The sequence below is a fragment of the Lissotriton helveticus genome, chromosome 10 (genome assembly GCF_964261635.1).
Source record: "Lissotriton helveticus chromosome 10, aLisHel1.1, whole genome shotgun sequence".
NCBI classification, from domain to species: domain Eukaryota; kingdom Metazoa; phylum Chordata; class Amphibia; order Caudata; family Salamandridae; genus Lissotriton; species Lissotriton helveticus.
The window spans coordinates 178047452-178073073 of NC_136071.1; the positions used below are offsets into that span (position 1 = coordinate 178047452).

Sequence of the window (25622 nt, forward strand, 5' to 3'; positions counted from 1 at the left end):
GCACTACGACTGATTGAGAGATTTGTGTAATCCAGCATTGCGACTAAGGACTGCATAACATTTTTGTATTCTCTTCTTTTAACGGTGGGTACCCAGACAGCTCCATGACACAGAAGATTTTGAGACGCCTTGTTACCCACCCCCATAGTGGAGAAATGAATATGCTACTTACCAGTATGCATCTGTTCTTGGCATGTAGGGCTGCTAACATTCATATCTTAGCATTAGATGCCTAGTGTTGGGTCCGGATGATCGCACATTGTTGTCCTGGAAGAGTCTTCGAAGTATCCTGAGATAGGTGGCTCCTCCCCTGGACTACAGTGCGCATGGGCATCGGCTCCATCCCCAGATTGTTTTTCGCCATTGTGGCAGAAGATGGAGTGAAAAGTGTAAAGGATGTCCATGCTAATGATTGAATACAATAGTATATCTGCAGCTGCGACAGGCACCGGGGAGGAGGGTGGGCGATATGAATGTTAGCAGCCCTACATGCCAAGAACAGATGCATACTGGTAAGTAGCATATTTAGTTCGAGGCATGTGGGCTGCTAAATTCATATCTTAGCATAGAATACATAGCAGTCCCTCCATCAGCGGCGGTTGCCCGTGCCAGCTGCAGAAACCTGAAAAAGTGTCTTGAGAACAGCCTGTCCTACAGCAGCTTGCTGCTTGGAATGCACATCAACACAGTAGTGTTTTGTAAAGGTATGTGGGGTAACCCACGTGGCTGCTCTGCAAATGTCTTCTAAAGGAATGTTCCCCAGGAAAGCCATGGATGCCCCCAATTTGCGTGTGGAGTGCGCCCTTGGGGGTATCGTTAAAGTGCGCTTGGCCTTTTGATAACAGATTTGGATGCACTTAACAATCCACCTGGCTATTCCTGCTTTGGAAATAGGGTTGCCTTTGTGCTGTGGTGAGAAGGCAACAAAAAGTTGTTTTGTTTTCCTAAAGTGTTGTGTTCTGTCTATGTAGTACATCAACGCCCTCCGTACGTCTAACGTATGGAGCATTCTTTCCGCTACCGTTTGTGGGTTTTGGAAAAATGCCGGCAAGTCAATAGTTTGGTTGAGATGAAACTGTGACACCACCTTCGGAAGGAATTTGGGGATAGTACGTAGCACTACCCTATTTGGATGAATCTGAATGAATGGCTCTTGGATTGTGAGCGCTTGTAGCTCACTAACACGCCTCAGTGACGTAATAGCAATGAGGAAAGCTACTTTCCACGTTAGGAACTGGAGTTCACACGAGTGCAGTGGCTCAAAGGGTGGTCCCATCAGTCTGGTGAGGACCACATTGAGGTTCCACACCGGAGCTGGCGGTGTTCTTGGGGGAATGACTCGTTTCAGACCTTCAAGGAAAGCTTTAATGGCAGGCACCCTGAAGACAGAGAGATGCTGCCTATTCTGAAGATAAGCTGCGATGGCGGATAGATGTATCCGAATAGAAGTGAACGCTAGATTGCACTTGTAAAGATGTAGCAGATAGCAAATGATGTTAGGGATAGATGCATCTAGCGGGTTGATGTCATTGGCTGTACAGTAAATGACAAAACGCTTCCATTTTGCAGCATAGCATGCTCTGGTAGTAGGCTTCCTTGCCTCCTTGATGATGTCCATGCATTCTGGAGGTAGGTGGAGGTATCCAAACTCTAGGACTTCAGGAGCCAGATCGCCAGGTTGAGCTGTTGCGGATCTGGATGCTGAATGTCTCCATGGTTCTGCGTCAAAAGTCTGGGCGTGAGGCGCAGTCTTTGATGCGGTACCACTGAGAGTTCGAGGAACGTGGTGTACCATGCTTGGCACGCCCACGTTGGAGCAACCAGGATGAGAGTCATCGAGTGCTGCCTTAGCTTTCTTGCCACCAGCGGTATCAGAGGGGCTGGCGGAAAAGCGTACGCAAATTTGCCTGACCAGTTCATCCATATCGCATTCCCCTGCGACTGTGGGTGAGGGAACCTGGCGGCAAAGTGTTGGCATTTTGCGTTTTCTTTTGTTGCAAACAGGTCTATCTCCGGATGACCCCACTGCTGGAAGTACGGGTGGAGTACAGATGGGTGTAACTCCCACTCGTGCATTTGATGGCTGTATCTGCTGAGCAGATCCGCCATCTGATTGTCCTTGCCCGGGAGGTGTTCTGCCATGAGGAAGATGTTCCTCTGAATGGCCCACCGCCACATGCCCTGAGCCAGATGAGACAGCTGTGGCGAGTGGGTGCCCCCCTGCTTTTGAATGTAGTACATCGCGGTCATGTTGTCCGTCCGGACTAACACTACCTTGTTGCACAGATGTACAATGAAGGACTTGAGCGCCATGAAGATTGCCATCAGTTCCAGATAGTTGATGTGCATCTTCTGTTGCTGCGTCGTCCATAGTCCCTGCAACTGTGTAAGTGAGCAGATGAGCTCCCCATCCCTGGAGAGATGCGTCCGTTGTCAGGGTAATCTGTGGCACTGGCTCCTGGAACAGTCGGCCCTTGCAAAGGTTGTGTGGAGTCCACCAATGCAGAGAGTCGTATGCCCGACTGGTAACCAACACTAGGTCTGTTAATTGGCCTTGAGCCTGTGTCCACTGATTTGCTAAGCACTCCTGGAGCGGGCGCATATGCAACCGTGCGTGAGGGACTATGAAGATGCAGGAGGCCATCATGCCTATCAACTGCATGAACACTCTCGCTGGAAGTGAGTGTTGTGGTCTGAACTTCTGGATCAGAGACTGCATGCTGTCTATCCTGACTTGGTTTGGTTGAGCCATGGCCGTTAGGGTATTGATCGTCGCACCTAGAAACTGCCGGACATGTGCCGGCTGAAGATGCGACTTTGGGTAGTTCAACGAGAAACCTAGATCGTGAAGGAGGTGAATGGTAGTTGACATGTCCGCGGCGCACTGTTGTTCCGACTTGGCTTGAACGAGCCAGTCGTCCAGGTAGGGGTAGACATGTATGTTCTGCCTCCTGAGGTGCGCTGCTACTGTCGCCAGACACTTGGTAAACACTCTTGGGGCTGTGGTCACTCCGAAGGGTAGGACCTTGAACTGATAATGCCTGCCTTGGATAGTGAACCTGAGGTATCTTCTGTGGGACGGGTGTAGTGGTATGTGGAAATAAGCATCCTTGAGGTCTAAGGTTGCTAAGAAGTCCCCTTGGTTTAACAAGGGAAGAATCTGTTGCAGTGTGAGCATATGGAAATGTTCTGACAGTATATACAGGATGAGGGGACGTAGATCTAGAATGGGTCTGAGAGATCCGTCCTTCTTCGGAATAAGGAAGTACAGGGAATATACCCCTGTGCCTTCCTCCTCTACTGGCACGAGCTCGATTGCGCCTTTTTGCAGCATCACCACTACTTTCTGCTGCAATAAGTGCAAGTGCTTTGCGGACATAGGCCGTTGCCTTGGTGGGATGTTGGGTGGAGTGGATTTTAACTCTAGACAATAACCGTACTGGACAAGTTGTCGCACCCACCTGTCTGTGGTGATGTTTCTCCAGACGGGCAGGAACTGCTGTAGTCTCCCCCCGACAGGTGTTAAGTGGTCGGGGGGCAGTGACAGAGAGTCACTGTTTGCTTGGGGCAGAGGAGCGGGAGTTGTTGTTCCCTCTGCCACGTCCTCTGGTGCTGTTTCCTCGGTAACCCCCCTTGTTCTGTTTGGGGTACGAGGATTGTGCTCCACCTCTAGAGAATTGTGATTGTTGACCCATCTGTCCTCTGGTGACTCCACGTGCACCTGAGCGACGAAAATTGTTGCCACGAAACTGTTGTGATTGTAGGGCCCCCATAGACTTAGCAGTTTCGGTGTCCTTCTTAATTTTTTCTAGGGTGGTGTCCACATCTGGACCAAACAGTCTATCAGGATTGACTGGCTGATTAAGTATGGTTGTCTGAATGTCAGGTTTAAACCCCGATATGCGGAGCCACGCCTGTCGTCTCAGCATGACACTAGTGTTAATGGCCCTAGCTGCTGTGTCTGCGGCATCAAGTGCACACTTTATGGCTGCGTTGGAGATTAGTTTTCCCTCTTCTATAAGCAGTTTGGTGCCCTCTTGAAACTGCGACGGCAGGTGTTCTAAAACCCGCTCTAGGGTGTCGTAATGCGCCCTATCATAACGTGCCAAGAGTGCATGTGTATTTGCAATACGCCAAAAATTGGCAGCCTGTGCAGCTACCCTTTTGCCTCCTGCCTCTAGCACCTTGGACTCCTTATCCGGGGGAGGAGCTTCACCCGTTGTTTGGGAGTTAGCCCTTTTGCGGGCATTTGCGACCACCAGGGAGTCAAGCAGCAACTGTCCCCGAATGTATGCAGGGTCTGCAGGTGCTGGTCTGTACTTCTTTTCGATACGTGGATTGACCACTCTCGCCCTGGTAGGTTCTTTAAAGATGTCCGCAGCATGTTTGAGGACCCCTTTGAGCATAGGCAGTGTCTTTACTGTCCTTTCAGAGACTGAAAAAGTGTCAAATAGAAAGTCTTCTTCTACTGGGTCAGCATGCATGTCCACATCATGATTAGCAGCTGCCCTTTCAATGAGTGCATGAAAACCTGCAGAATCTTCTGTTGGGGATGCACGTGCAGTGAAAGGCTGTGGGTCTTGCCCCACATCTTGGGTGCCTTGGTCACCAATGTCATCATATGAATCCGGCTGTGCATCTGGATCATTGATGGGGAAAGTGTATTGGTCATCTTCAACATATCCCTCACCCTCAGAGTGTTCTGGGGAAGGAGTTGGGCTCCTTCTTGGAGGAGGCTGGATAGGTTCCATGAGGCCTGAAGCGTCTTGAGGAAGCCTTTTTTTCTTCAGGGGGATGACATAGGAGTCCACTGGCTGTGAAGTGATCCTCCTCTTGTAAAGGGTCAATTTGCCCGTGTCTGCGTCGATAAAACGCTCAGAATCCTCTTCAGAGTCGAGTACCCGACTTGAAAGTGCCCCTGCCGTTGAAGAATCCGACTTCTTTGGCGTCGATTTTGTTGAAAAGGCCTTCGGCGTCTCTTTTGGCGGCAGAAGGAAGAGAAGTTTACCCTCAGGCTTCACCGGAATGTCCATCGGCTTCTGTGGCGATGGCATCGGAGCCGGCGTAGCAGAGGCCTTCTCCCTGATTCTCTGTAGTGAAGAGGCGATGGGGGACGCGTCACTTACAGTGGCCTTTGGCGCCGACGAGGTCTTGACCTTGCCCTCAGGTCCGATGTCCCGTTGGCCCTTCTGAGTTTTGGACGATGATGCCGCAGCCGCCGACCCAGAGTCCTTGGACCGATGCGCAGATGTGCCAGTCTTCGATCCGTGTGATTTTGTCGGCTCCGTTTCCACCACGCGTCCGACTAACGGAGTCCCAGTCGGAACCGGAGCCGTGTCGCTGGCTTTGGCGGGCTTTGACGGCGTCGCAGCGGTTGACCCGTGCCGACCACCTTTCTTAGAGGATCCCTCCTCTGGCGCCGATTTCGACCCTGTGGATTCGACAGATTTCTTCGACTTTTGTGGACCGGAGGTCGACGGAGTCGATGAAGCAGCGGGTGTAGTCGTTTTTGGTGGTACGGCCGCCATCTTAGGGTCGCTCGAAACGATAAGTTTCGGTTTCGTTTTCGGGTCGGCCATTTTAGGTGTAGTCGATACCGTAGGTTTCGGTTTCGATACGGGCTGCGCAGCAAGTATGTCCGTGGCCGGGCCTGAAGGCGGGGCCGTGGCTTGCGGTACGGGGTCTTGGGTAAGGCCGACGGGCGATCCCGTGACCCGATCTTGATCTTCGTAACCTTCGGGGCATAGCTCGTCCCCTGAGCTATCTTCCGCGGCCCCATAAATCTCTTCGACGTCCCCTACCTCGTCGACGTATTCAAGGCCTTGACCCACGACTCCGTCGTCGTCTTCCGGATCTGCCTCGACCTCCGTCTCGGGCGGGGAGATTTGAAGATGATGGCTCTGGTCCTCCTCTTCTTGGTCGCCGAAGATGTTTTCTGGATCCGGGGCCGCTTGTCTGGCCTCAAGGCGCACCGCGCGCCGAAGCTTGAGTGTCTTCTTTGACCTGAATCTTGCGCAGGCCCTGCAGTTGTCTTCGTTATGGTCTGGTGAAAGGCATTTGTTACAGACCGGGTGCACGTCGATATGTGGGTATTTGGACCCACAGAGCGGACAGTACTTAAACGGACTCCGCTCCATGCTGGAAAGTTGCGTCGTGTCGCGATGAGAAGGCCTCGATGTCCGAAGAGTGCAAGCACTCCGTTGATTCCGACTCCAAGAGACGGAAGAACTCAAGACCGTGCGCAAACAATACCGACGCAAAGAATACAAAGCCTTTTGGCCGTAAAAAGTTAGTTTTTCTCGGTTCCGACAGAGAGACGTCGAGACCGCATCCGAACCCAATGGCGGAAAAAAACAATCTGGGGATGGAGCCGATGCCCATGTGCACTGTAGTCCAGGGGAGGAGCCACCTATCTCAGGATACTTCGAAGACTCTTCCAGGACAACAATGTGCGATCATCCGGACCCAACATTAGGCGGCGATCTAATGCTAAGATATGAATTTAGCAGCCCACATGCCTCGAACCTGTGGGGTTCCCTATACAAAGACATCAAATATAACCGCTCCATGTTTCTAAGAGAAGCCCATTACAAAATTATGTACAAATGGTATTTACATCCCTAGAAATTACACACCATATTCACAAATACCACAGACAAATGTTGGTGGGCTGTGGGCTGCTGGGAGACTTCCGTCATTATTGGTGGGACTGCCCCTCCATCCAACCTTTCTGGGAAGAAATCCTCTCCAAAATCAAAAAGATTCTGGGGTACCCAATCCCAGATACCATAGAACATTCTCTCCTGGAGGTGCGGGACCCTAGTCTGAAATACCAGACCCATGGGGGCCGTTCCATTATGTGGCTATGTTTAGGGGCGGCCAAGATGGCAATAGCCGCAGCCTGGAAGAAACCGGAGGCCCCCTCCCTTAAGCAATGGCAGGGGCTCTGGTCCTTAAATGGATGACGGATATAGTCGAGGACTCATGTAAGGGTTTCAACTACATCTGGAGTCCCTTTGTGGGTTACCCGTCGGAGGGGTTGCCCCTGTTTGCCTGCAGACCCAGATTGCGAGCCTCCACCTCTTGCAGATAACAGATCAGGCACCAACCTTGGCCTTCCTGGTAGTTGGGACCTCCTGGGTCCCAACAATGCCTCCTTAGAGACTGGCCTTGCTTTCCCTCCTAGCTTTGGCACTTCTTGTCACTGATGAGCTCCTGTGGCCGTGAATGAGGGAGAGAGGGGAAACTCTGGGTCAGACAGTGTAAGTTGCTGTACAGTCCTGTGTCCTAATTGTCACTGCAGACATTCAAAGCGACTATAGTGGGCTCTTTCAATATGGTATACCACCTATGTTGTAGTCACCCTCTCCTGTAGTGTTCCGTGCCATTACCACCATGGTATCCTTGACTTCAATTAATGTGCTAGATTTTGCCTGGGGCACTCATGGGCATAATCGGTGTACTCCTTGGTAGCTCCTATAAGAGATACTGAGATATTAGAAGAAACCTCTACACTTCTGTCAAGTGAAGGTTTGTAACCACTACCAAATGTTGAAATGCATATGCTTTAATGCGAGTTTAATCCGAAGACCAATTCTCAAGAGCCAGAAAAAAAAAGTCTTTACCTACTACACACGATCTGGCTACATTACTTCTGTTTTTTTCATTTTTCCTTTCGGTTTACGAGAGATAATTCTGGTCACTTTTTCTTCACTACTGACTTTTTAAACTTTTTAAAGAAAAATAAACAATATCTGGTAGATATGATAGGCAGACAGGCTACCAAAATGTTTAATATATTTCTTAAAGGAACATATTTTATAAAAAGTGCCACGGTATAACAAGCTTGAGTGAAGTCATTAAATGCTTAGGGTCATCAATGAAGATCCGTTAAAAGAGAATATTAAGAACTCTACAACACCTTCCCACAAAACGACTCAAAGATCATGGATGATTAATGTTGACCCACCTCAATAGTTAGCCATTCATCATCAGTGCCTAAATGCAATTCATTATGTAGAGGCACTACAAAAATTTAACCAGGGACTCAGAAATGCAAAAACCAACAAGGAATCTGACACTGCTAACGAAAAGAGCAGTGTCCAGGGTAAGCAGCGAAGAAATAAATTTGTTTAAAGAATGGGGAAAAGTCCATTTTTAGGTCTGAATACAGAAAGCTTTATGTGGTGGCAGAGCTCATGTTATCAATACTTAAAAAGGAACGGCAAAAAAATAAAAAGTAAGAGTAGACTCAGTCTGTCCACTTGCACCACTGGCTTTTTTTTCGGTAAGACCACTTCAAGCATTTACTAGTGGCGTGCTTTAAATTGTATTAGCCCATGGCATCTGTAGATGTAGACATTTCCATTCAGAGTTTCCAATAGGTGAAGAAGCAAATTGTAGTTTCCTTCCTGCATATGTGCATGGCTCATGCTAATCTTCTAAAGCACACATGCACATAGACGCACTCAAAGTCTTTCCCTTGCACAAGTGTGTACACAGCTATTGGTGTGCAGCTCGTGCCAGTTCGTGCCAGCTAAGTGGGAGGGGGTTACAGCACCAGTGTTGGGTTCAAATCAGTGGGTGGCAACAGACAGGAAACACTTCCTTGTTACAGAAAGATGACAACAGACAGTTTTAGAGAGCAGTGACCCCTGACGAAGGGCCCCAGGAGCCCGAAATGCATTGGTTTTTTTTAATAAACACTGCTTCTGGATCGATACATGCGTCTGTACGTGTTTTTGAAGCGAGGTCTGGATGGGCATATCAAAAACATGAGAAACCCTTGAAAATGGCATTACTTTGAGCGTGTCAAATTAAGTGGACTAAAAAGAAAAGATTGAGAAAGTGGCAGGTTAAATAGAGAAATATGAGAAAAAATGAGGATTGAAATAAGAAGGAAAGAAGCTCTCACATAAGCAGTGCCTTTGGTATGGGGCGAAGAAAGTCGCCCCTGCATAATGGATTCTATTTCAAGTGTCACCTGGGCAAGGCACTCTGCCAAGGATCAAGCAATATCAAGAAATACGGATGAATTTGTTTTGAACATTAAAATAGGAGTGCACTCCCTTCCTTTATGAAGTGTTCCTCCCCTGTTCACAGAACAAACAGCCAATTGTTGGGTGCTCTCACTGTTAAAGTGAGAAGCCTAGCTGTATCTGCTTTGATTCTGCTTATGGCACAGTAAGCAAACAGCTGGTTCTTGTCCTTCGGATGCAGAGATTCGAGAAGAGCACTACAAGATGCTTGGATAATGAATACAAAGTAAACAGATTATTTACCTTTGGCAACTACCCTTCTGGTGGATACTCTATCAAAATAGATTCCTCACCTTTAGAATATTCCCAGGCATCAGAAAAGATCTGAAGATTTTTTCAATAAGCCCCATTCACACCTGTTGGTTGCATTGTTTAGTCCTGAAGTGACTTCACACAGGCCCAGAACTGACAGATTAGAGACATCTAAATCTTTCTTCTTCCACGACCTCAGAAGTGAAGCACTTCAAACAAATTACAGGTGATGTATCAAAATCTAACTTGAAACCTTGTTATTGCAATTGTATTTGCATGGAGCTTACTACCTCTGACGAGGCGACAAATCGGTTTTTGACGAATAACACGCTACTCCGGAACGCAAAAGGATTAGTGGTAGATTACTTTAGGAAAATGTGACTTAATTTGAGTGGTGGGCGTGTGAGTGTTTTTTTGATTGAATAGGATAATGGAGGGCTAAAAGAGGGAAGAGTCTAGAAAGTAACATTTGGGAGATCATAGCAGTAAGATGAATTTTGGGATGAGAAAGGAGAGAAGGAGGAGGAAAGAGTCTCTAGAAAACGGGAAACGTCTAGAAAGGGTTATTTTTGAGATCATAGAAGTAGAGTGAGGTTTGCGATGAGTCAGATATTGGAAGTAGAGGATATATTGACAGATATGTATGTTGAGACAGTAGTGCATTGGAAAAAGCACGTTTTTTATGTCTTCTACAGTAGGACTAAAGTAGTAAATATATAGATACATGACTACATAGAAAAGGTATACATGTATAAAGAAGGCAATATATTGAGATTTAAATTTGTATTGTATCTAAATTTAGACTCAAGTGTTGTACTTGACTCCAATTTATTTGTGTATTTTGTATAACTCAATTCTTTTTATTTGATCATTTCCACAACATTTCAATAGTGAAGCACTTGTAGATAAAATAGTTAAGATAGTATTTACATATTGTGATAAATAAAAGAGACCCATAAGCATCTAATCAAATAACGTATATAAAAACTATGCAGCGACCTATAAACATGCGGAGCGCATATATCGAAAGAAGAACAATCCAAATGCATACGCACACAGACGTGGACACGGACTCTTCGTTAAGCTGGTGCCAATTGTCAAGTTTATTAATACAAAAGGTGCTGTCTCGGACGCGTTTCGGCCACAGCCATTGATATATATATTATATGAATTTCCATTTTAAAAACAACAATTATACATATTTGCACAAAGAATTACATCTCTAGACATGTACTTATAATCAAACTATACATGTTGACATACACACAAATATGTTGTACATTAGTGTTTGAGTATGGTGGTTATGTAGGGAGCCAACTCTTGAATAGTCTTCTGAAAATATGATGGTTATCTGTGGATCGTATATTTGGGGGTAATGAATTCCATAATTTAGCTGCTTGAACAGAGAAAGATGTACCACCTATGGTCGTTTTCTTGCAGGGTGGGGTTTTGAGGTGAGGTGCCAATCTTGAGCGGAGGTTACTTTGTTGAATGTATTTGGCAATTTTATTCCTGATGAAAAGTGGTCCTGTTCCATGTATTGCTTTGTGGGTGATTAATGCAGCTTGAAGGAGGATCTTCTGGCAACTGTTGACCAATGTAGGGCCCTCAAGGCTGGGGAGATGAGGGCTTGTGGCTTTACATGCAGGAGTAGTCTGGCAGCATAGTTCTGAATCCGTTGTAGTCTTTTCATAGTTGATAAAGATGAACCATGGTAGACACTATTGACATAATCAAGTTTAGACCATACAAGAAAGATAGTAGCCTGAACCTTGTGTGAAAATCCCAGGTGGAGGGAAGATGCATCACAGTTTTCATAATAATGAAGCTTGATCTTGCTAATTAGCCTACTTTCGCATTCATTGATAATTTGGAGTCCATGGTAATTCCACATTTTTTACCTCCTTTGAAACTTTAGGAGGTGGTCCAGGCGCAGAGTAGGTTATAATTTTTACATCACCATATGTGAGTATTTCAGCTTTGGAAGCTTTCAATTTGAGACTGCTCCATGCCAGCCACTGATTAACGGCTCTGAGGCAACTGAAGAATTTGAGTTTCCAATGACTTTGGAACTTCCAGTTTAAGGAGTATGTGTGTGTGTTAAGATTGATCAGCAGGATAGCAATGTACACCTTAAGTTATGCAGGCATAGCAGTGGCAGTACCAATAAATGCAATACTGATGTACGCTGTACTCTATGCACGCACAATGATGTCAATACCAATAAATGCAATGATGTTCAGAAGTACATTCCACTAAACAGGGAGGTTGGAGTATAGTGAATAATCTGGACTAAGAAGAGTTTCCACTAGAAAGACTATTACTGAATACAAATCTCTTCTTCCGATAAATCCGTCTAACCTCAGATTCCTCATGTTTAGAATAGATATATGATCAATACCCCCCAAAGGTGGATTGTTGGAGGAGTGGACTTCGATTAGGAAGTCTTCCAGGACTGTGCATGCAAAATGGGTCTCCTGATGGACCAGACAGTCAAGGCATCAGTGTTTCGTGAACATGTGCACGGACACCCACATTGCAGCCTGGCAGAGATCTAAAACAAGCACTATTTTTCCATTGTAGAGGAAGTGGCCATTCCCTTGGTGGAATTAGCCCACAGGTCCCTAGGGGTTCTTTCTTAGCCAGGGTATAGTAGATTTTAATGCAGGGGACCAGACTGTTTAAGTCGCCTTTTTGCACTGCCGTGCCTTTCTTGGCTGCAGGGAACGCCACAGAGAGCTGACCATCCATTCCTAGTGTGTTCAGTGTAGAAACTCAAAACACCCCTCCTCTGGGTGAACAGAGGGGGCCTCTCGTCTTTAGAAAAGATTGAGGGAGCGAAAATTGTCAGCATGGTAACTGATTGATCAAATAGAAGGGCGATACCACTTTTAGCAGGAAAACAGACTGAGTGCTCAGCACCAATTTACTGGGAAGAGGAGGTAGCTATGAGATTTAGAATACACAATAATGGACAACTTACTTACCTTTGGTAATGCCTTATCTTGTGAGAAACATGATCTAGCCGAACATTTCTTACCTTTGAATTTCCCAAGCGCCAGACTGGACCAGCATGATTTTTCTTTGAGCAATACCCTGCGTGCAGATAGATGAAGTCTGTTGGCTCCGTGGGACGTCGTTGTCATGGACCGCGCCGTACTGACCACTACATCACCTTTATAGGCACCACCTTGGTGCACTGATGTCAGTACTTTCCATGCCTGGAGCACTGAGCCATGAAGTGCCCTGATATTGGTATATTTCTGAACAACCAGGAACCTTAAAGGGATCAGCACTGACCCTGGCCCTAGAAAACGGTCTGCAGTACGGGGAGGATGAGTGGGTCGGTAGGAATCTGCAGCAAGATCATGTCTCTACCAGATAAAGCGTTACCGAAGGGAAGTAATTTGTCAGTCTGATATAGACACCTAGCAGCAGATTCCTTAACTTTGAATAGATACCCAAGCAATACCATCTCCGCAGGAGGGACTGCGGACAACTTCAGACCAGGAATCCCTGCAGAACAGTGTGGCCAAAAAGGTCGTCCCTGCAGACTTAACTGTTCAGGCAGTAGTGCTTGGTAAATGTATGCAGGTTTGCACATGTTGCTGCCTGACAAATGTAGAGGTCTGGAACTCCATGTTGCAAAGCCATAGTTGTAGCCTTAGCTCTGGTGGAGTTAGCCCTTAAGCCTTCAGGAGGCTTTTTTTTGGCCAGAGCATAGCACATTTTGATGCAGATGACGACCAATCGAGAGACAGTCCTCTTCTGCACCACACAACCTATCTTTGTTGCAACATACCCCACAAAGAGTTGGAATTCCACCCAGAACTCTTTAGTGCGATCAAGGTAAAAGGACAACACTCTTTTTTTGGCCAAAACGGCGGAGACGTTCCTCTTCTTTAGAGGGATGCGGAGGAGAAAAGTGGGCAAGGTGACACATTGCCCCACATGGAATGGTGTTACCACTTTTGGGAGGAAAGAGGCCCTAGTGTGAAGTACCAATTTGTCAGAGAATATTGTCAGGTAAGGAGACTTGGATGACAAAGCCTGCAAATCGCTAACCCTCCTGGCAGATGGGATTGACACTAAAAATGCGGTCTTGATGGTAAGCAGCCAGAGGGGGGAGTTGTGCCTAGGTTCGAATGGAGCACACATCAGGAGGGGAGAACCAAATTAAGGTCCCACCGAAGCATAATGAAAGGAGAAGGTAGGAACATATGTACAAGATTTTTGAGGAACCTATTTACAACAGTTCATTTAAATAATAAGGTTTGGTCTGGCAGCCTCAGTAAGGCCGAAAGGTACCCTTTGAGAGTGCCCAGTGAGGAGCTCTGCTGGGCAAGGCTCAAAATAAAAAGCAACATTTTAAAAGTGCTGGGCAAGGGTCAAAATAAAAAGCAACATTTTAAAAGGGAAGCAGAAACAGTATCAATAGACCTTTCTGTATAGTATTTAACAAACTTGCTCCACCGGCAGGTATACACGTTCTTGGTGGAGGGTACCCTGGCCACCAAAATAACATTGCAAAGTTCTGGAGGAAGGTCGAATGTTATCAACTGCTGCAGCTCAATCTCCACACAAAAAGGTGTAGAGTTGACAGGTTTGGGTGAAGGACCCTCTCCTGCTGCTGTGACAGAAGATCCTTCCGAAGGGGCAGCCTGATCAGAGGACCGATGCTCAATTGGAGAAGCTCGATATAACAGACTCTCCGTGCCCAGTCCAGAACCATAAGAATGACTTGGGCTCAGTCGCTCCTGATCTTCCTGAGCACTTTGGAAAGAAGTTGTATGGCTGGAAAGGCATATATGAGGCCTGAGCTCTACTTGAGAGGAAAAGCGTCTCAGAGGGAGAGCTGCCTTGGAAACTTCAGCATGCAAAACTGCTGACATTGCGCGTTCTCAGAGGCGAACAGCTTTAATAAAGGCTCTCCACACTGTGAAAGACCTTGCGCCACCTCTAGATGGAGACGCTATTCGCGATCATTTAGGCATAGTCGGACCAGGTGTTCAGAGAACCTGCCAGTTGTTGAACCATCGGGGATATGCCCTGCTTTCCCATCCATGTCCAGAGATGCAGGGTTTCTAGACAAAGGGCCCACAACTCCCACCCTGCCCTGTTTACTGCAGTACGACACCTGGACCATATCTTCCTTGATTGAAGGAAACAAGGCTTTCAATGCAGAACAATTGCTTGGAGCTCTAGCAAGTTGATGTGGATTCCGGATTCCACCGGCGACCTCTGATGTCCCCCTCTCCTACATGACCCCCCCAATCACAGGTGTGACTGTGTGAACGGTAAATCTCGTGCAGCTCCAAGCACCCCCCGAGATCTGGACTAGGTTGGAGAGATTCAACCTGATGCTGCTCCCACTGGAACTTCAAGTGTCACTTCAGGGCCCACATAACCCTTGTCGTTTTTCAGGACCAGTAAGTAGCGGAAATAACAATTACAGCCTGTTTCTGGCACCGGATCCCTCTATATCGCTCCCTTGGCCAAGAGTCCTGACTTCCTCCTGAAGCAAAGTTAGATGATCCTCTATCAGGGAGTGAGGAAGGGGCTGTCTCGAAGGGGAGAGTGTAGCCCCTTTGGACCATATGGAGAACGCACCTGTCTAAAGCGATCTTCAGCTAGTGGTAGACGTGATGGATGATCCTGCCAGCAACTACCTGCCCAGGATCTGGGAGAACAAGACTAGAAAGATTTGGAGTATGTGGCTGCACTGGGATGGGAGGAGGGGGGCAGTATCTGACCAGTCCTCTGGTCGCCTGACCCATGGGTCGGAAGGAGTAGTTTCTGTCCTGTAACTCCAGTTCTGTAGTAGGGATATCTCTGTTATAGTCATAATCTAGGGAATAGTCCCGCCCATGTGCGTGGACCCCAGGGCAATCAAAAATAATCTCTTAAGCTGTCAAAACATGCAGAACTGCATCGACACTTAAGAGAGAATTTAAAGACAGATAATGCAGCCTATCCACAGGCTACACTGTCCAATACTTCAGCTAGAAATTCCACCAAAAACCACAAACAGCACAGCCTGTCCAGGGTTTTCCAAGAGAAAAACCTTGCCTTTAACAGCAAAACCCTCTGGAATGATAGAGAGGAAGAAGTGGACAGACAAGCCCCATAGGCTGCCATTATGTGGCTCAAAACAGGGTACTGTGCCTTTAAGAGAACTTTCCAGAAGCCTCACAGTATCCCAGAATGCACTGCAGGTCCCTTTTACTTTCAGTTCTTTTTGAAGAACTGACACGCCAGACCTGTAGCATTTCTTACATGAATATCTCTCTCCACCGGGGAGGAGGGCGGGCGCTTATGACTAACAGAGATACCCCTACTACAGAGCTGGAGTTACAGGTCAGAAACTACTCCTTCTGTAGTAGGGGATCTCTGTGTATAGTCATAATCTAGTGACTAGAATGGCAAGCCCATCCCCACACCAAAGCGGCGGTGGAGAACAGAGAAAACAACACCACTACTGTGCGAACAGATTTTGCAGCGAAGCCTGCCCAACCTGAACATCTGCCCTGGCATCAGTGTCCAGACAGTAATGCTTAGCAAAGGTATGGATCGACTTCCAAGTGGCCGCCTTGCAGATTTCTGCAATTGGAACATTACGGAGCAAAGCAGTCGTGGCAGCTTTGCCCCTGGTGGAATGAGCCTTAGGTTTACCCCCTAAGGTCTTACTAGCCTTTTGGTAACACAATTGTATACAGGACACAATCCACCTCGAGATGGACTGTTTAGAGGTAGCAAGACCAGTCCTGACTGATCCATAATTGATAAACAATTGGTCTGACCTACGAATATCCTTGGTTTTATCCAGATAAAATTTCAACACCCTTCTAACATCCAGGGAATGCAGGGACCTTTCCGCTGGAGATGAAGGATTCTGAAAAAAAGTAGGTAAAGTTATGGTCTGGTTAACATGGAAATCAGATATAACCTTTGGAAGAAATTTAGGGTGAGTACGCATAACAACCTTAGCAGCATGAAATACAGTATAAGGTTCTTGGCAACACAACGCCTGAATTTCACTCACCCTGCGGGCTGATGTAATGGCCACGAGGAACGCCGCCTTCCAGGACAGGTGCTGCAACGAAGCCTTATGAATAGGTTCAAAAGGCTCCTTCATCAATCTGGACAGCACCACGTTCAATTCCCATGAAGGCGAAGGAAGCCGGACAGGAGGGAACACTTTCTTCAAGCCTTCCAAAAAATCTTTGATCACAGGGATCTGAAAAAAGGAAGTCTGTGAAGGGCATTTCATGTAGGCAGTCAGCGCAGCAAGATGAAACTTAATGGAATAGACATTAAGGCCAGACTGCGCCAGATGTAGAAGATACGGAAGGATGACATCTTCCTTACACGTCGTTGGGTCATAGTTCTTGGACTTACACCAGATGCAAAACCTCTTCCACTTGTAAGCATAAGAAGTCCTAGTGGAAGGTCGCTTAGCCTCCTTCAGTATGTCCATGCAATCTTCAGGTACATTCAAATGGCCATATTGCACTATCTCAGCAGCCATGCCGCCAAACTCAAAGACGAGAGGTTGGGGTGCAACATCTGCCCCCCGAACTTCGTGAGAAGGTCCGGGCCTGCACGGCAGCCGTATGTGAGGAAGGAGAGACCGGTGAAGCAGGTCCGTGACCACCACTGCCTGGGCCATTCCGGGGCAATTAGGATCATCCGCGCCCTGGACTGGGACAGCTTGATGAGCACCGCCGGAATCAGGGGAATGGGTGGAAAAGCGTACAGAAAGCTGTCCGACCAGTTGATCCATAACGCATTCCCCAGCGTCCATGGCTGGTAGTACCTGGAGGCGAAGTCTCGGCATTTGCTGTTTTCGGCGGTGGCGAACAGATCTACGTCTGGAGTCCCCCACCTTGCGAACACTTCTCCTAGTACTTCGTCGTTTATGACCCATTCGTGGTTTTCCTGAATCAGTCTGCTCAGTGCGTCTGCCTGAACATTCTGCACACCTGGTAGATGGGTAGCCGTTATTGTCAGTCCTCTGGCTGGAAGCCAGGGCCAGATCGCCTGCGCCTCCTGCGACAGAGTGCGCGATCTCGACCCCCCCTGCTTGTTGAGGTAATACATCGTGGTCGTATTGTCCGTCTGAACAAGCAGAGAGTTGGTCCGGAAGGACGGATGAAAGGCCTTCAGTGCCAAGTGAACAGCTTGGAGTTCCAGGAAATTGATGAGGTACGTGGACTCCGTTGGGGACCACGTCCTTGAATCTGTAAGTCTCCGGAGTGCGCCCCCCAGCCGTGGAGAGACGCATCCGTCACGATAGTCTGCGTGGGAATGTCCTTGTGGAAGGGAACCCTTTCTGAGGAGATTCTCCGCCGAACACCACCACTTCAGACTGAATAGCATGCAGAGACAGTCGTATCCTGTCGTCCCAAGATCCTTTCCTCTGATCCCACTGATCCTCCAAGCACTCCTGCAATGGTCTCATGTGCAGCCGTGCGTTTGGTGTGAGGAAGATACAAGAGGCCATCGACCCCAGTAGAGAAGACACCGTCCTCACTGTTGTAGATAGAGCGGTCAGAAGAGCCTGAGCCTTCCGAAGGAGTGATAATCGTCTCTCCTCCGAAGGAGACACGCTTGCTGACAGCGTATTGATGGAGGCTCCCAAGTACTGTATGCACTGGACCGGAGTCGGGACAGACTTGGACATGTTTATATGCAGCCCCAACTTGTTCAAGAGAACACACGTCTTCTGGAAGTGCTTTTGAGCTTCCGAGAAGGAGGAGGCCTTGATCAACCAATCGCCCAGGTACGGGTAGACAAACACCTTGTTCTTCCTCAGGTGTGCCGCAACCACCGCCATGCACTTCGAAAATGTTCTGGGCGCAGACTTCAGCCCGAATGGCAGTACTGTGTATTGATAATGATTGGCGCCGACTTGGAATCGCAGGAACTTCCTGTGTTTGTGTGCAATGGGCACATGGAAGTACGCATCCTGTAGGTCTATAGCGCAGAGCCAGTCTCCCTGTTGCAGCTGAGGATAAATCTGATGCGACAGCATGCAAAACTTTTCTCTGCGAATCCACTTGTTTGCTTGCCGCAAATCCAGAATGGGCCTGAACTCGTTCTTGTCCTTCTTGCGAACCAGAAGGAACCAGGAGTACAGACCTCTTCCTCTTTGAGACAGAGGTGCGTCTTCTATCGTCCTTTTCCTTATCAGGATATCGGCCTGCGCCTGGAGCTCGCGCAGTTGAAACTGCGAGCTGACCGGTGGAATATATGGAGGCAGGGACGCTAGGCGCCGAAGAGGGGAGCCCCGAAGGTCCACACCTCGACGCCACTCTCCTACGACCTGGCGCCGAAACCTGTGGAAGTCCCTGCACGAGCCAAGGGATCCGCAGACGTCTCAGGAGGTGGATGAAGGGCCCAAGAAGCCTGCAGAGCCGCAGCATAGGCTGTCATTTGAGCCCTAGTCGCCTCCGTGCCGGGAGACGGCAGGTAGGGAGGCGACAGGCAGGGGCGCATATCCCAGGGGAAGACGGGGCCTGCTGCGGGAGGAGGACAGGGCCTAGGGGACAAACTGAAGTACCTACCAGCTACGTTGCAGACGAAACTCGCGGCTCCTTGCCTCGGAGGTAGGGGACGGATGCTGTGACAACACCGACCTGGACAAGCGCACCAACAGCAACTTCATCCAGCGCTCCCGCCGTGATTTGGGCATAAGGTGCTGGCAGGCGTCGCAACTTTAAGAGTCGTGGTGTCACCCAGGCATCACATGCAAATCTGGTGAGGGTCTGTCACCGACATGGGACGTGCACAAGAGGTACAAGTCTTGAAGCCCGAAGGCATTCGCACACTGTTCCAGTGAACGCCTAGCGTGTAAAGGGATAGAAGGCCTGAAAACAGGTCAGGACAATCCGGATGCACGTTGCACACAGAAAAGAGAAAAAACTGACGTAGGCGTGCCGGGGTCGGACTTATGTATCCTTGCGGACGTCACGAACGCGGATTACGTCAGGGCGGCGTCACGTGGTGCTGTCCCCCCGGCGTGCAGGGATGCTGTGGCAGGAAAGGTTTCCGAATCTAGTCTCACGTCTGCGGATAATTCTACTTTAAGGAATCTGCGGCTAGTATTGTCTATCAGATATAATATTTAATCAAAATCTGGGTGATGCTCTACCAACTGGATTGTGAGACCGGCTTCACTGCTATTTTGTGACTTAAAGGCATTTTCACTTAGCAAGGGTTTAGCTAAGCTAGCTATAGCAGAGATGTCTTCATGTGTCTTACTGTACAAGCTATAACACGCATGATCAGAGCCAAAGTATATGGATGATATGGCTTTTTATTAGTGACATTGGCTTGGCAAATGATAGGAAATTATAAGTGGGTTGCATGGTTGGGCATGTTACTGAAAGTAGGGGATTACTGAATGGGTGATTGTAAAAGGATTAATAAGAAGAATATGTGCTTCAGTGAGTGAATGGACATGGTGGAAAGGAGCCTCATGCCATTCATTTGATTTTGTTGGTGCATCATTTCTTCTTATCCATTCATGCATTAACTAACCCATTCATATATTCAGGGAAGTGGAATTCCTAAAGCCCGACTCCCAGGACATTGCTTGGGGTTAAGGGCAATAAGTTTTCGTGTGAATTTTGTCCTTGGGACAAGTCGGCCCAACACCCTGCAGCACAAACCCTTTGGCTGCCAGTTTGCAGTACCACATTATGGATCAGGGAAGGGCACTGTCTGAAGTGAAGGTAACATTTTCGTCCATATGTTAGTGGTGTTCAAACTTGTATCTATTATTCATATAATTAAAGCCTTCATAATTCGGGTGAGCGCTCTAAGTGTTGGTAAGCTCTGACTGCACTACTGACAGTGGTTCCAGTATTAAAATGTGTACACACGTTTTCAAAGTTTAGCAATATGAGGCTAAGCATAATGCTCCCAGAATGCTCTGATTTAACACAAATATTTGCAGAAGCTTGAAAGCAAGATTGACGATTCTTTCTTTAAAAAAAAAGTTCATTAAAAAATAAAAGCATGAAAAAAAAATACATTTTGCTAAACTACTGTAAAATTTCAGGTACCAATTCTTTGCAGCATCATTTATTAACATGTGTTGATGCATGCTAGTATTTCCCAAAAATATTCATAAAGAAAAATCAGTGTTACCGTTTTCAATAAGATTATGAGAAACAAAAATAAACAAGCATTCGTAAAATCACTAGGTCGGAAATTGGTGGTCAGTGTTTTTGGTTTGTCAATAAGTGAATTGTTTTGGCATGTAAAACCTTATTGGTGTGGGAGCTCTGGGGTCTCACCATTATAACAAACATTGGCAAAAGCAAAAATAGTTTTTGGTCTCAAAAAAGCACACACTGCCACAGTTGTTACTGGCACTGAACAAAACTACTTTGTGTGCCAATATGCTCCTTGTGAAAGATCAGAATGCTGTCACTCACAGTGAAGCCAGCCAATACAGAGAGAGAGAGACTGAATTTTAATGAACGCAAAAGGTCATGTTTAATGCCAGACCAAACTAGGGGGCCAATTATTAAAGAAAGACTCAAAAGTGCACCCATGGTACATTTCCTTGCATTAAGAGCAACTATATGGCTTTCATGAATTCCCAAGAATTTACAGAAGTAGGACAAGAAATAGTACTCCTAGGAAATATTTGTGCACTGCATTTTAGCATGAGCAAATATGCATGTGTAGATTTGCTCAGGCGAAAATCAGAGTGTTTGCAAGTTCACTTTCCCTCCAACCACCTTTTCCCAACTTTGGAAGAAGGGTTACGTCTGCCATTGTCATGAGTACATTTTCAACATTTCTCAGTATGGGAAGATATTAGAGAAGAGTTGCTGAAAACCCTTAAAACATGCATTTAATAGGCTTGCACAGACTCAAAAGGGCATTCTAACCCTGGAACTATTGCTTATCACTACCTTCAGCCACAGTATGTAGATCTGTGGAAATGTGGCAACATAAGAAGATTGCAAGTATTCAAACACTACTATGGTATGAGCCCTGGCATAATCAGAGGGGCTACATCAGAGCTCTTATATATTGAGATTGCTGCCATAATTTGTCGCTGCACTGCATGGCACAAGTGGCTATTGTTACAGGACAAGTAGATTTATGAAGCAACCTGTCCCATGGACAAATAGGTATTTTATTATATTAAATTCCACACCCCTGTATACACGCACTGTTATAAGTCCATCAGATCAGCCATACATCTGTGCATCCAATCACTCATCCATTCATGTACTCATGGATCCACAATCTCCCATTTGCTCTTTAGTACTCACTCAATGATCTGTACCGCCACAGACACATAATTGCCGCCAACCAATGTAGAATCACTTTCATTATTTCTTATAAAGCCAGACTTTACTGGCTTTGCCCATGGCTGTTCAACTGGAATGAGGGAAATTAATTCAACTATTAGCTCCTCAAAACAGTTTAGCTAAGAAGGATATAATAGAAACCCTTAAAGTTTCTCCCTTATAAAATATTTTACGTTACAACATAATTCTGCATAATTTCAGAGCTGCCTATATCAGGTGCAAAACATCAATTTCAGATAAAACATAATTGATCAGTATATATGAAAAATATGGACTTTAATAAAGAATGTAACAAATCAGCAAATGCATCCCAAGCAGAGCACAAACCTGACAAGCTCATCCGCACAGGCAGCAGCGATCTCCTCCTCCGCTTTCCGCTCGTAATACTTGCATAGAATGTTCTCCGGTAACACCTTCTCCAGCTCACTGGTTGGAAAGTCACAAGTGCAAGTGCCATCCATGCAGCTGAGTTCAGACTATATTGAAAAGAAGGGTGCAGGACATATGCAGGTCAGGCACTACCGGGCCACACCAGTTGCCAATCAACTTTATATTGAAGAAGCATCTTCATAAAAGCTTCATACAATGTTATTTTACACTTGTAAGCACCCATTGATTAACATCAGTCTACCAATGCAGTAATAAAGAAGTGAAACTTTAACAGCCCTATTCTAACCCAAACACCGGAGCCAGAAGATATCTATGTGCAACAACGTTATCCGATGAAATTTCAAGACCGTCTTCAACACCATCCATCTACTGAGCTAACAGCAATCACTAGCCAGCATGGTCAGTATTAAAACACAAATCCTGAGCACAGGTTATAGTGAGTTAATCATACAGGTTTTTTTCTTATATATGAAAATTTATCGAGCGTAAGTCATAGTAATGAGACATGGTAGACACGTGTGGATAGTTTATTTTTCGATGTATTGGGACCTCCTGTTCTGGAGGGGTGATTTCAAAACAAAACAACTTAACCAGCCGACATGTGTTTCATCAAGCGAGCCGATAGCTCGTGACTCTTCAGGGCTGTAAGCGGTGCGAGTGTAACAGGTTTGGGTAGCCGGTGATAATTCCAACCCAGCGTTTAACGGATACAATGACCAAGGTAAGTGAGTGAAATTTCACTGGAAAATGAAACAACGGGCGGGTACATCCGTCATTTGGTTGGAAGTCTGAGTGCAGATACCAACAGGAACAGGATCGTGGTGTTTCTCATCAGTGACGATGAGAAACACCACGATCCTACCAAATGACGGATGTACCCGCCCGTTGTTTCATTTTCCAGTGAAATTTCACTCACTTACATTACCTTAATATCTATGTCACCATTAAGTAAGGCCGTATAACCCCATAAGGCAGGATGCTCACATTAAACAGGATGTGCCATATTTATACATTACAAGTCATGAGTAAAAACTTGAACTTGCCGATTTCACTGTAGCAAGGGTGGTGACCCCATAAGCTAACATGGAGTTTCACTAGCCCATATGCTAAGTGCTACCTTCATAATGGGACCTCTGAATATGGCCACTTTGTTGCCAAAACCTCTGGTAGCCATTCCTGACTGTGCAGTCCCTGTCCCTCAAAACCACAGGTTGCCCCCCTGCTAGGAACGGGGAAGCACCCCAGGAACAGGCAACAAAGGTAACTGTTGCTGGAAGGAGGTGTGACGACCTCCAGCAGGATGACAACCGGGCAGTAGCCACAGATGGCCCACCTTCAAAAAGGCTACTGCCTTAGTGAAGCAAATGGCGATCACACCTCCGGCTATCTGCTCATTTGTGTAGGCAAACAGGCTTGCTTCTCCTGCAGAGGGGGAAACCCAGTTGAAGACCAGTGTTCCAGGAGGAGTGGCTCATCATACTGGCTACACCACAGGAGTGTGCCCAGAACTCTACGCAGAGGAAGAAGACCTGAACCATTTTGGATTCAGGCAGAGAACGGTACTCTGGGATTGATTTTACCCAAAACTCCCAAAAATGGGATGGGTTACTCAGTGGGAACTGTTGCCCCAATTCCTAGTGAGTCCTCCCCTCCCACAAACACGAGGATGGCATAAAAGTTACACCCCTGACAGTCCTCAGATCAATACTAGACTGGAAATATGACAGAAGAAGGACGTCCTCGTGCAACTTGGACCCAGCAAAGAGAGGCTTCACCAAAGGCTCACTGCAACTTCTGCTCCCAAGGGACCACAAAGAGGATAGTGTTTGCTGTGCAAACTAGTGGAAAAGAGCTATCCTTGTGCCAAAACAGAAGAAGTGGCTCCAAGACTAGTTGGCTACCCCCATGTTAAGCATAGGGTCTACGCAAGCTAAAGAAGCATACACCCTCAACAGTCCAGCTGTACAGGAAACCAGCCCACCACCAAAGTGCAGCCTGGGAGACAGAGTCATGAGCATAATGAGGTGCTCCCAAGATTGCTGATCCCATGACCGGAGCAGTGTGAACTCTGTGCCCCGGACAAGAAAGATTTACTTACCTGCAAGTATCCCCTGAAACCACTGTAAACGGGAGACTATTTGCCAGTGGCGACAGTACCTACACTCTACTCTGCTGATGCATCATAGGAGCTAGAGTCCTGAGGCCCCGAGACTACCCCAGATGTTAGAGGACCCCAGGTTAATCTCAGGAAGACACACCACACCTGTTCAGTATCTTCAGCATCCTCCATACACAGGACCACTTATTTGCGGAGACCATGATAACTGATAAAAATATAGTGAGGATCATGAGACTGCTGGACCCGATAGGTAACGGTCTCCCTGGACCCAAGAGGTCCCTGTGACTGGCTACTAACCAATTGTGGCCCTTTCAAAAGTTTTAGTAGCCATTCTAACACTGTGGCTCAGGCCGCTAAGCCAAATGCTGAGAATTAATGCATCTTAAAGACTGAACTAGTGCTTTATCATAACTCTGAAAAACATACCTCTGGCTTTTCTTAATAGACACCGAAAAGACAACAATCCATTTAAAGAAAAAAATATACCAATTTTTAAAAATTGACGTCAGATTTTATTGTGTCGTGTGTCTTACTTATTGACCGTTTTATTTATAAATGCTTTAGACTTATTCCTTTGATTAAGCCGGACTGTTCTGTGCCCCAGCTGCTAAGGACTGAGCTAAGAGTTTTTTGAAGAACCTAACTTGACCTGATCGAGATTATGACATTATATGGTGAGATCTCAACACCACCCCACATAATAATTCACATTACTTCAACTATCCATTTTTAGATCAGGTCACTGTGGGGTACAACTCCTGAAAGAGCAGTCTTGTAACCCAAACATCATTTATTGAATCTAAACCTGCTTAGGGTGCGACTTGGACGGAAAATGTTGCTTCCCATTTAAGCATCTGTTTGTAGTGTATAGTGCTAACTTCATGTTCTCTGCATACTTCTGCAATCTAGTGCTGGGCTTGAAAATTTGCAACTTTTTTTCTTCAAATAAGTCTTTCAAGTGACAAGGTACAGCAACTCATCCCTTACCTGGACATTGGCTCCATTGTTAAATTGTTCTTTGCACAGTAAGCAGTCATACTGATGGGGCAGCAGGTAGGATAGCTTGGTGACCATGTGTAAAGTTGTGCGTAACCGGTTACATTTATAAATGAAAGAAGAATATCTGCAGCAACCGCTGGCTCATGGGGATGCTGGCTAGCGCATGTGAATCTACAGCACTAGTTGCTACGAACAGTTGCTTACAGGGTAAGTAACATTTTCAGTGCAAAGCTCCGCATAGACAAAGACTGAACTCCCTTAAGCGGGCAGTCAAGCCAGTGGATGCTGCACATGTTTGAAAAAAAAGTGCTTATGACAGTCTGACCAACGCTACCTTGTTCGCGAGTTAGGACATCCACACAGTAGTGTTTTTGAAATGTGTGTAGATTAGATCATGTAGCTACCTTACATATGTCAGCTAATGGTGTATTACCCTGGAAAGACACAGTGGACCCTTTCTTGTGGTTGCAATGTGGCCTAGGCAAGACA

The 25622-nt window shown here is 46.7% G+C and overlaps 1 protein-coding gene across 4 annotated transcripts in view; it reads right to left on the reverse strand.

Moving 5' to 3' along the window:
* The window catches only part of RNF216 (ring finger protein 216), an 853926-nt gene that overhangs the window by 330516 nt on the left and 497788 nt on the right, over nt 1-25622 (reverse strand). For all 4 annotated transcript variants that reach the window (XM_078665045.1, XM_078665046.1, XM_078665043.1 and 1 more), the window contains one exon: nt 21953-22101. In XM_078665045.1, coding sequence (XP_078521171.1) covers nt 21953-22101 — 149 coding nt within the window. The remainder of the gene's footprint in view (nt 1-21952; nt 22102-25622) is intronic.